At 45.8% G+C, this 12,272-nt stretch overlaps 1 protein-coding gene across 1 annotated transcript in view; it reads left to right on the forward strand.

Annotated features, from left to right (window-relative positions):
- The window catches only part of RNF17 (ring finger protein 17), a 203,058-nt gene that overhangs the window by 8,573 nt on the left and 182,213 nt on the right, over window positions 1-12,272 (forward strand). Inside the window, exon 5 of the mRNA XM_073339251.1 lies at window positions 2,089-2,162. Within this exon, the coding sequence (XP_073195352.1) occupies window positions 2,089-2,162 (74 nt within the window). The remainder of the gene's footprint in view (window positions 1-2,088; window positions 2,163-12,272) is intronic.

Here is a 12,272-nt window from a genome sequence, read left to right on the forward strand (position 1 = left end):
CATAGTATGCCAGGGTGGGCAAACTTTTTGGCCCGAGGGCTGCATCGGGGTTGCGAAACTGTATGGAGGGCCGGGTAAGGAAGGTTGTGCCTCCCAAACAGCCTGGCCCCTGCCCCCATCTGACCCCTCCCACTCATCTACCACCCCCGTCCAAAACCCCCACTCCCTGTCCCCTGACTGCCCCCCCGGGACTCTCTGCCCCTTATTCAAACCCCTCGTCCCCTTACCAGGCCGCTCAAAGAAGCAGGAGCTCGCAGTCCAGCTGGGGCCTGCTGCACTGCCCGACAGGAGCGGCGGTCCAGAGCACTGGCGGTGCGGCGTGCTGAGGCTGCAGGGGAGGGGTTGGGGCTAGCCTCCCCGGCTGGGAGTTCAAGGGCTGTGCAGGATGGTCCCGCGGGCCGTGTTTTGCCCATCTCTATAGTATGCTATGTGTAAACAGTTTGCTGACAAGTTCAATCAGCAGTTAGTTCATCTACTACTTCTCTAGTAGCTATAGAGACCACTTAGGCCATTCACCATTATTGAAATTCTTAGCATATTTCTTGTTGCTACTGAAATGTATGTATGGATATTTTTAAGCAGTCATGCTTTTAAAATAAACTCATCAATTTGGGCACTTTTCCTAATGTATTTTCTGAATGGCCTTTGAGTTGTTGCTAAATACATAATATAATTTGTGGAAGGAATACTGTTAGATTATGCAAGAATTAATTTTCTTCTATAGTATTTCCATGCACTTTGAGTGTGGGTTATTTTGTACTCTTACTCTCCTTTTGTTCTCTCCATCCTGTACTCTTGGGGGAATTCTGCGCATCTGTGGAGGTGCAGAATTCCTCTGTCCCGTATAATTTTGTATTTTCCCGCATAAAATACACTCTGCCCTAGAAGAGCTGCAGTTCTGCCTTTTGCCCACCAGAGGCTGCTGTGGCACCAGTTCTGACACCACAGCTGCCTCTGGTGGACAAAAGGTGGAACGGCAGCATTTCTGGGGCAGAGAGTATTTTTTTCCCTCCATAGGAAATACAATGTCCAGTGCTGCAGTATTCCCCCAGGAGTAGAAGTTCATCACAGCACCCTGTCTGCAGAGCCATGTTAGGACAGAGTGGGGCACACAGGGCTGTTGGGGGGTCACAGACTCAGGTTCAGAATGGGTAGTGGGGGGCATGGGCTCAGGACCTAGTGGGGTGACAGCATTGAGTCTGGGGATGGGGCCCTGCAGGGACACATGAGGATGAGGGCTGTGGGGACAGGGACAGATGTGCCTGACTGAATGGGAGAGGCATGGGGTTAGCCAAGGTCTGGATAGGGGAGGCTTCCCAACTCCCTAAGAATTCCACCCCTCCAAAAAAAAAACCAAAAACACCTCCCACCCACCCTCCAAGTTCACTCCTAGGCTCCTTTACTCTCCCTCAGCTCCTCCGTTACCCCGACTGCTCCTAAGCCTTTGCACTGCTTATGACAGGTCAGGAAATACAGTTCTGTATTGTAATTTAAATGAATTGCTCAAAGTTCTGTATTATGTCTAATAAAGAATATATTAAAAAAAATACTAGAATCTTTTATTTTGGTCTGTATTGTTGTGGACATACTTGCTGACAGATATTTTGAAATAAATTACCAAAATAATTGAAACTGGCATGATTATATTGTGGTGTTTTGACAAAATATCAAAATTTCAAATATCGTGTACAGAATTTTTAAATTTTTGGTGCCAGTTTCCCCCAGGAGTAATCCTGTCCCTCAGTATAGCACCAGTGTCAGGTGACTTACTATGCAGTTGGCTTAGATGCTGCTATGATTATTGGACAAGAGAGTGTATTTGAAAAGACTTCTCTAGAGTCCAGAAAATTTTCTTAGTTTTGCCTGGCCTCCTCTTCCTAGCTTCAAAACATCTAGGTTGAAATTTTGACACTATTGAAGTCAGTGGCAAAACTTCCCTTATTTCGGGACCAGAATGTCACCCCTGAGGTACATCCAATTGTGCTGTACTGCCAGCACAATACTCTTGCTACTCTGTGGCCATCTAGTTTACAATTAACTGTGATTGGTGATTGTGTTAACTCTCAGTTTGGTATGCTTGCCTTTTAGAGTTGCAAGAAAATCATCTTGGCCAAAATGAAAGAGATGAAGACTGTGATCTGTACAATCGCCTTTCTCCAAAAGTAATTACATATTGCACACACAGATTTGAATCATTAGTACAACTTGTAAGATAAAACATCTTATAAATTCTCCGATGAATTCATGCATCCGATGAACTTAGCTGTAGCTCACGAAAGCTTATGCTCAAATAAATTGGTTAGTCTCTAAGATGCCACAAGTACTCCTTTTCTTTTTGCGAATACAGACTAACACGGCTGTTACTCTGAAACCTATAAATTCTCTGTATTCTCGTTGAGAGGGGTTAAAATACAAGCTCCTTTTCCCTCCCTCAGCTCCCATTAAAAATCTTTTGACTATACGCATTTCAGTTGTCAATTTTAACAGCACATGGAAAAACTGATTCTAGCTTTACAAACCTATTTTATGTTGAAAGTGCAGGACAAGCTGTGGCTTGATTTGTTTAAGGTTAGTATAGACAAATTGCCAAAGCATTTCAGTTTAATCTGCTAATTCTAAGAGACTACTCACAACACTGTATGAACAAGCTAGTATTCAGATCAACAGTGAGAATATCATAAAGTGTTATAATAGAAATTTTGTGTTTGCTTTTATTGGAAAGTTTGCACCACTTAGTTTGAGGACTGATGATAAACTCCACTTGACATCCTAAGTGAAATGAATGCAGAATTGTTTGTCCTCCTCACTCTTGTGGGTGCTGTGCTCTTCTTCAAGCATTTGTCCACAGGGATTCCACTGGAGGCATGTGCACTCATGTGTATGAGCCTGGAATCTCTTAGCTCGCAGTGTCTGAGGCTGCGCATACACCGTCCCTGCCAACCCAAGGCATAAAGTGCGGAGCATCCCCACTTGCCTCTCAATTTCTTATTACCATCCCTGAAAGCGAGACAGAAATGCATAGGATCCATCTGTTTCCCTGTAGTTTTAGGATAGTTTACTAGTTCTTGTAGTTAGACTTTTTAGTGGCTGTTGGCAAATAAAACCCCCAAAATGTGTTTATCTGACTCCTCTTTATACTGAGGTGCAAGTGTCCTAGCAGAAACTCTGTCTCTAGGCTTTAAAAATCTGCTTGCTTATAAATTACTTATGCCGGCAAGTGATAGTCATACTATGTCCCCCTTTTTGTTTAGGGGAATTGTATATTTTGGGCAAACATTAGATTTGCAAATTCTTTTCTAAGCACACACAGAAGGCTCATGATGCCTGTTTAAAAGTGTTTCTGTTGGAAAAGTCAGTGTTCTGAGTCTGAAGTCCCTCTTTGAAAGCAATCTGTTGCCTTAGTGCTGATTTCTACGAGAGCTCTGACTGCCAGACATACTGCTCTGGCAGCTACCAGGACTTCTGGCTCTAAGAGACCTATTGCTTCTGAAAAACATGCTGAGCCTTCTCTTCTATCCGTATCTGGTCAGTCATTGACTCCTGCTGCCCAAGGTAGGAAGAAGCAGAGATTTTTTTCTGATGATGCTGATGGTCACCATCCCTGATATTTGTCCTAGAAGTCTAAAACTCGTCACTCTGTTTTCAAGCTGGCTCCTTCCTTCCAATTCTGATCTGCACCATGTGTCTTCAGGAGCTGTGGAAACTTGTTCTTCTGTTTCAGTACTGCATCCTTGGTGACCAAAGCTGCTACTTTAATGCCAATGACATCAGTCCTATCTGCCAAAGAATCTGTAGTACTGCATCCTAATAAGACCCCATCTATTGAGATGACCACATCAATACTGTTGAGCTTGGTACCAATTCCTCTCTCAAAGCAGGTTGCCTTTACTACTACTTCCAGTGATGTGTCCCTATGGGTGCTCCACTTGTAGGTGCATGCACCTGGGATCAGAGATCTTCATCAGCAGTGCCTGTTGGACCACACATGCACACCTCCCTCCTCTCGCACTGAGTGTGGGACAGATATATAGTGCAGGGGGGTCTGAGTGCCCCCAGTTCCTTCTCTACCACCTTTGATCTGGGACGGAATCTGCAGCAGAGCCCGTTTTTCCTTTTCCATCAGTAGTTAGTGCCTTACCTATTAGTGTAATGTAGTTAGTATTTTCTTCTCCTAAACAAAAGGAAAAACTGTTTTTGTTGAACTTTACTGCTACATTTTCTCATAGTTTAGGTTTTCGTTCCCCTCCCCCTAGCCCTTCCTGCCCAGGAAGCCTTTTTCTATCACCCTTATGCCTGGATCCCCTGAGTTTAAGAGGTGCATTTGTTGTGGGGTTGTTGCCTTCCCAGTAACGAACAGCCACCTGCAAAAGTGTTCCCACTACCTCAGCCTGAAACCCAGAACCAGAAAGGACCAGGACATCAGATTAAAACTTCTCCTCATGAGAAATTGTTGTGACCAACATTGGATCCAGGACCAGACTCCTCTGGAGAGGCCCCCATGCTCTGCCAGGTTGTGTGCCAATCCTCACTCCCCACGTCGTGTGAAGAGAGAGTCATCCCCAGAACATTGTCAAGGTCTGTTGCCTCACCCTCATCTGGCAGGGGACACAGCTCTCTGGCCTGTCCAAGTACCTCAGATATTGACACCAAAGAAATGGTCTAAAGATCCTAACCGGGCAGACCTACAGCCCTGAGCACCGTTTCCCAGCTCTAGGAAATGAGACAGGCTGACTTTTGCTACAGCACCGGAACCCTTTCCCACACCTATGAAACCTCTGCACTGGCCAAGCCATCGGCACCGACCAAGTCTCTGGCACCATCTACCAACACCTCGGGGCATACACCCTTCCTTTTTGCACCGTGTCTTACACCGGCATTGATGATGCTTTCTCCCCACACATCCCCTCATGAGACTTTAGATACTCTAAAGACCTGCTGGCATCTGACACTCCTGAGTCTCCATTCCTTCGATATGACCTCCCTCCTCTTCAGACTCGCGACACTCCTTCTTCTCTCTGTCAAGGATGTCACCTCCCTTCCCCAGCGACAAGGAGGAAGATGAAGGTTCCATCGCTCCCTTGTCTACTAGACAAATAAATTACATCTGCTCATCCTCGCTATCCACAGTCTACCTTTGGTCCCCAATCTTGGCAGGGACCACCGTGGATGCAACCCTGTGTACCACTCCCTCCAAACTGACCGTATTGGGACCCTTGGACCATGTACAGGGCACAGTTCGGGAACCCTCCCAGAGAGCAAAGCTGGAAACCTACACCTCTCCCTTCTCCATTGGTCTCTTACTGGCAAGGGTTTGACTTCCGGAGGGCATCATCTGAAGAGGAAGAACAAGAGGAGGAACAGAAGGAGGCTCCACCAACATTACATTTTTCCTTCTCCTCACTTGACGAGGCTATCATGCCTCCACCCCCTACATCTGCTGATGACTTCAGGCATTTTCAAGATTTGTTCTTCAGGATTGCAGACTCCCTCCAGATCCCTTTGGAGGAAGTCAGGGACCAGCAGCATAAACTACTGGATATCTTCCACACATCCTCTTCCTCCATGATCACCCTGTCAATCAACAAGGCTCTTTTCGACCCCACAAAGTTGCTGTGGCAGACCCCTGCGTCCATCCCTCTGACCTGCAAATATTTATGTTCTGGCGAAGGATGTGGAATTTCTATTCTTGCATCCCACCCCTGAATTCTTCAATAGTCACTGCGGTACAAGAGGAGCTGTCAATACCAGTCTCATTCTAGCCATCTAGACAGAGATTGGAAATGCCTAGACTTTTTTGGACGCAAAGCATATTTGTCAGCCATGCTCCAATTTAGAATCTCAATCTATGAAGCCCTTATGGCCACCTATAACTACTCCAAATTGGAGGAACTCTGCTAGGACCTACTAGAGGCCAAGAAAGAGCAATCCCAATCCTTGAAAGGGCATCTCCTAGCTCATACAATCCTACAAGCCTCATTAGACTCCGCAGACATCGCTGCCCAATCCATCATGACTGCTGTAGTTATGAGGTGTGCATCTTGGTTCCACCCCTTGGGCTTTCCTAAGGAGGTACAAACCACAGTAGAGGACTTACCTTTTAAACCTATTCTCTAAGTGTACGAATGATTCTCTGCACTCCCTTAAGGATTCTTGAGCTACATGCCAATCTCTTGGAATTTACATGACAGTACTGAAGAGATGCTCTAGAAAGTACCAACTCCTCCCGTGATCCTGAATGCAGCAGTATACTCCTCATCGGCACTAGGACACCCAGCGCTGAAGAGACCTCCTACCAAACGTAGACAGCACACGCCTCAAAGGGCTGTTCTGAAGCACTCCCACCGAAGCAGCAATTGTGGAGGTGTGGTTGAGGCCCTGACACTCATTCACCTCTTTCAGTCATTCCCACCATTTTCAACATCCCAACAGTTTGCAACTGATTAGCTCTGTTTTTCCCATCTTGGAGACTCATCACCTCAGACAAGTGGTTCCTAGAGATAATCAATGAAGGATACTCCATCCCTTTCCTATCTATCCTGCCCCGCCATCAGTCTCCCTGTCCCTCTTCTGGGACCCCTCTCATGATTCCATTCTATAAGGAGAAATAAATCTTCTGCAAGTAGGAACTATAGAACCAGTCCCTTCCTAGCATGTGGGACAAGGTTTCTACTCCTACTGTTTCCTGATCCAGAAGAAATCCGGAAGCTGGCAACCCATCCTGGACTTTCACAGTATAAATAAATTAGTCAAACTGCAATGATTCAAGAGAGTTATTTCCACTATTATCCCAGCACTTGAGTGGGGAACTAGTTCTCGGCCCTCTACCTCTAAGATGAATATTTTTTATATTACAATACACCCTGCTCACAGATTTCTCCGATTCATCCTGGGCAAATACCGCTGCCAGTTCAAGGTGCTGCCTTTCGGACTGTCCACAGTACCTCGGGTGTTCTCCAAACTCCTTGCGGTGGTTGCTGCCTACCTACGGACACGGGGGGGGGGGGGTCATCTTTCCATGTTTGGATGACCGTTTCCTCAAGGCCTCATCCGAAACTGACTCTCTCCAAACTGTCCACATAATGGACTTGTTCACGAAGGTAGGCCTCCTCGTGAACCTAGAAAAGTCCACTTTAACAACACTAGTACAACGACTGGAATTCATTGGCGCACGGTGCCATACAAGCCAGAGCCTTCCTACTGCCTCATAGATTCTCAGGTTGTAAGAAGAGATCTGGTATTCAATTCACAGGTTTGCCCCAGACCTTTGCCAGAATGTGCCTCCCAACTTCTAGGCCACATGGCAGCAGCCGTGTTTGTAGTCAGACACGCAAGACTACACATGCAGTGTCTTCAGGTGTAGCTCCATACAGTATATCTTCTCCACAAATGCTTATTCATGCCGATGCACGTCAAGGACTCACTACTGTGGTGGATGCTACACAACAACGTTTGTGTCGGAGTCCCTTTCCTCCTGCCAACACTGACAATGATCCTAGCAACCGATGCCTCCCTAATCGGTTGGAGAGTGCATCTCCACAATCTCCCAGTGCAGGGCAGATGGTAGTTAACAGAATCTACCCTACACATCAATTTCCTAGAGCTACAAGTGGTCTGCAAAGCCTGTCAACATTTCCTACCTCTACTCAAACATCATACCATGAGAGTGATGACAATCTCGCTTGCATGTATTACATCAACAGGCAGGGCGGAGCAAGGTCCCACTCTTTATGCTCGGAAGCACTCAAACCGTGGAACTGGTGTATCCAGAACAACATCTCCGTTTCAGCAGCATATTTCCCTGGACACCAGAACGCCACCACGGACACACTGAGCAGGAGGTTCTCTCACGATCATATGTGGAAACTGGATATGCGAGCACTTCAGCCCATCTTCAACCACTGAGGCCGCCCCACCATAGAGCTCTTTGCCGCTCAATGCCTGTTGCCCTCAATTCTGTTCCAGAGTGGGACTGGGACATGGATTGCTGGGAGATGTGTTCCTCAAGTGGGATGCACCATTCCTTTATGCCTTCTCTCCTTTTCTCCTCTTATTCAGAGTACTTTGCAAGATACAAGAGGACTGATCACATGTCATACTAATACCTCCAACATGGCCGAGACAAGTCTGGTATATTTACCTCCTCCACATGATGGTATGCCGGCTGATCTCTCTCCATCTAAGACCCCAGCTGCTTTCACAGGACTCATTCTCCATCTCAATCCGCAGATGATTCACCTCAAAGCCTGGCTCCTTTTGAATAGCAGACATGACATGACCAGATGCACTTAAGTGAACAAATAGACTAGATTTCACTGCTGGTACACCTACCACCAAGTTGATGCAGCACATGTTCTACTCCCACTTATCCTACACTACATGCTACACCTTAAACAGTCGGGATTATTCACAGCTGCATTCGGGTACACTTGGAGACAATCACTACTTTTCACTGCCCTATAGACGTTCATTCTGTCTTTACACTTCTGCTTATGAAACATTTTTGGAAGGGTCTTCAAAATCTTTATGCTCATACAAGACTTGACCCCTGCCTGAGCCCTTCATCCTTATACAATGTTCTCTGACTAGACCCCATTTGGACCAATGGCAACCTGTTCTTAAGTATATCTATTAATGAAAACGGCCTTCCTTGTGTCACCACCACTTCTACCCAATAACTTGGCGAAATCACGGCCCTTATGGCATATCCACCATTTTATAAGGGCAAAGTTACATTACACCCACATCCAAGGTTTCTACCTAAGGTCCTAACATCTTTCCATCTCAACCAACCAATACACCTTCCTCGCTTCTTCCTGAAGCCTGACAGTAACCAACAGGAGGCAGCTCTACACACGTTAGACGAGCATTAGCCTTTCATTTGGACAGGACTAAACCTTTCAGGAAATCACCACGCTTATTCATCTCCACCAAAAAAAAATCCAGAGGTACTACCATAACTAAAAAATTCCTTTCAAAGTGAATCTCCCGGTGTATACATTATCTTACAAACTCCATGATAGACAATCTCAATCAGAGCACAGTCCACATGCTCCTTTTCCGCCTCCATAGCCTTTCTCAATAATGTCCTCATTGCTGAAATTTGCAAAGTGGCTACATGGGCATCGACACTTTTGCCCGTCACTATGTTATTACGCACAACACCACAGCAGACGCTGTCTTAGGACATACTGTCCTATCAATAACAAGTAAATGTCTCTTTGAAGTCCCAGGCTTCCAGTTAGGGGCACTGCTTTCTAATCACCTACAAGTGGAGCACTGTCATGGGGTGTATGGCTGGCCCCTCTTCTTCTGGGCCCGATTTCCCTTCCAAATAAGTCCAGGGAGACTTCGGCTCTGTCCAATACCAGTGTCCTTTTATTCTATAAACGTTTTCCTACCACGAGTGTCCGACTATATACAGTCCTTACAGGTTTCTCGCCTACTGCAGGCTGCGACAGAAACCAGCTTGAGGGCTTCTTCTCAAGGCTGATTCCCCACTCTGGCACTTTGAGTGCAGAAGGTGGGGGGCCCGCAAGGATTCTAAAAATTAATACTGGCCACTTCAGGCTTGGATTAAACGCCCCAGGTTACAGCTTGTCTCTGACCTTGGATGGGTAATGCTGCCACCATCCAAGTGCAAAACCCCTTTGAGAACCCAGGAAGGCATACTAGGGAATTTGTTCCTGTGGGGTATCCTCAAGCTCTTTCACCACCACCACCACCGGGGAAGAGCTAAGAGAGAAAAACAAAGGAAATCAGCTGTTGATAGCAGCTAATTAAACAACGTGCACAAACCTCTTAGGATACACAAACCCAATCCTGTTCTTAAAAAAGAACCAAAAGAAAGAAAATAAAGCTGGAAACTTAGGCTATTGCTAGACTTAAAAAAGGAAAACACTTACAAGGATTAATCCTCAAGAATAAATTTTTTGAGGTCCAGCTTAAAGGTTACAAGCAAAACAAAAGCATTTGGGGTTAGCACAGAGGAAACCACAAGCCATAAAGAAATAAAAAGAAACCTAATCATGTCTTCCTAGACATTTCCTGATCTACTTACATATCTGGGGGTTTCAAATTAGTAGTTTCTAGGTATGATTCAGATAACTTTTCATACCTGGCCCAAAGCTTCTTACAGCATAGTTGCAGCCCTGTCTGCCTCTCCCTGAGAACAGACAGACAAAAGGGGAGCCTTATTTCAATTTTAAAAAGTTCTAGCCGCCTTGTTGGCTCTTTTGGCCAGGTGCCCTCTCACTTCCTTTTACCTATGCATTGCAGTGATACTTTACAGGTAAAGCAAGGAGAGAAGAGCTACTAAGGGAGATTTTTTGGCTGGGTGTCCATAACAGGGAGCTACCCTTCCCCCCCTTCATTTCTCTCTCTCTCACTCTCTGGCTGCCCCCCTCCTTCTGGCTCCTTCCCAGCCTTTGTAGCTCCTGGCCTATCAGGCTGGCAGGTGCTGCCAATTGCCAGGCAGACATAAGGCTTTTTCAACCAGCCCCAATCTATCCCCCTTGATTGCGGCTGGCATGGCAGGGGCTGATTACGTGTGTTTGCAGCAGCACCCTTCTACAAGCACCCATAGGGACATCACTTGAAGAAGAAGAAGAGAGGATCACTCACCCTGTGCAGTAACTGAGGTTTCTGGAGATGTCATTATGAGTGCTGTACTACCCGCCCTCTTCCCCTCTGCTTCAGAGCCAAATAAACATACACTCTGCGGCAGAGAAGGAATTGGGGATGGTTGAAACGCACAGTACTATATATATAAATCCTACGCACAGTGTGAGATGAGGGAGGTGCGCATGTGCCGTCCAGCGGGTACTGCTGATGAAAATCTCCGATACCAGGCGCAGGGGGCACTGACATGCCTACAAGTAGAGCACCCATGGGGGACACATCTCAAAGAACCTCAGTTACTGCACAGGATGAGTAACCCTCTCATTTTCTGCAGACATAGTAATCATCCTGGAACCAGAGTCACATCTCAGCTATTTCTCCAAAATTTACGTAATCCAAGTTACTTTGGTTCCAGTACTGGAAGCTACTAATTATATAAATCTCCCTGTGACCATCACCTGCAGTACCAATATCTTTTTCTCTCAGTGGATCTCCTCAGTCTGTTGTAACAACACAAAGAGCTGTATCACTTTGGAGGAGTTCTATTCATCTGCATCTCCATCTCATGACAATAGAAGCCCTTTGTTCTAGGTTTTCTCCTTGTTTTTTTCTAGACTGGTTCCTGAAAGAGACCTAAGGAGCCTTTCTTATCATAGATCCCGTACTTCTGAGAGGTCTTAGTCACTTTACTATCCACCACTGTAACATCATATGCCTGTTTCATACAGGGTGCAGTCCTGACCTTACTCGTCAGCATTGAATCCTCAGCATTTTCCTACTCTGTATTTGTCTAAATCCAGGTCTAGGAATGTAGCACCTCCTTAAGAATGATTTAAGACAACACAACCATCTAACCAGGAGCTTCTCCAGGAATTCATATAAGAGGCTCATAATGAGGAAGATCTTGTGGGGGAATATGAGGACCAGCCCATTTGTCTGGCTGGTTCATCTTCATGTGTAGATGACATTAGCTCCTTCCACAGTCTATCCAAAGGCCTTTCAGAACCTGGGTTGACATTCCTTTAAGGCCTTAGACATATCCCTTGAAGTCATTCATGGAAAGTCTCAATTTATGTATGTTCTGCATCCGTTCTACCAAGAGTGCTTGGCTTTGCCAAATGAGTATATCTTTCAGCTAGCTAAAGATTTGTGGCAGACCCATGCATATATTTCAGCCATATCTAAAAGAGCAGATTGCAAATTTCAGGTTCCCCCGCAGTGGGTTTGACTATTCTTTTATATATACCCTGCCTCTGGTCTTTAGTTGTAGAGGTTGCTCATGAAAATCCAAGCAGTGGGTATGTTAAAACTTAATGATAAAGACCCCAAAAGATGGACTTTCTAGGGAGAATGTATATTCTTTGGATTCAGAAGGCCAATTTTTGGGCTCTTCTGGCTAAGTATGAATTCCTTTGTTGGGACAAGAATCTCCCAGCTGGGTAAAAAGCTTCCTCTGGACATCGGGATAAGTTCAAAGCGGTAGCCCTGAAAGGCCAGTTGGTGGCAAAGACTGCATTGAAGGCGTTTTTGGAGGCTTCTGACACTGTAGCTAGGTCCGTGCCTACCGTAATAACTGTGCACAGATCATCATGGCTGTAGTTGTCAGGAATTCTGGCACAGGCACAGTCAGAAACCTTCCTTTTGAGTCTCGTGAG

The sequence above is a fragment of the Lepidochelys kempii genome, chromosome 1 (genome assembly GCF_965140265.1).
Source record: "Lepidochelys kempii isolate rLepKem1 chromosome 1, rLepKem1.hap2, whole genome shotgun sequence".
In the NCBI taxonomy this organism is placed as follows: domain Eukaryota; kingdom Metazoa; phylum Chordata; order Testudines; family Cheloniidae; genus Lepidochelys; species Lepidochelys kempii.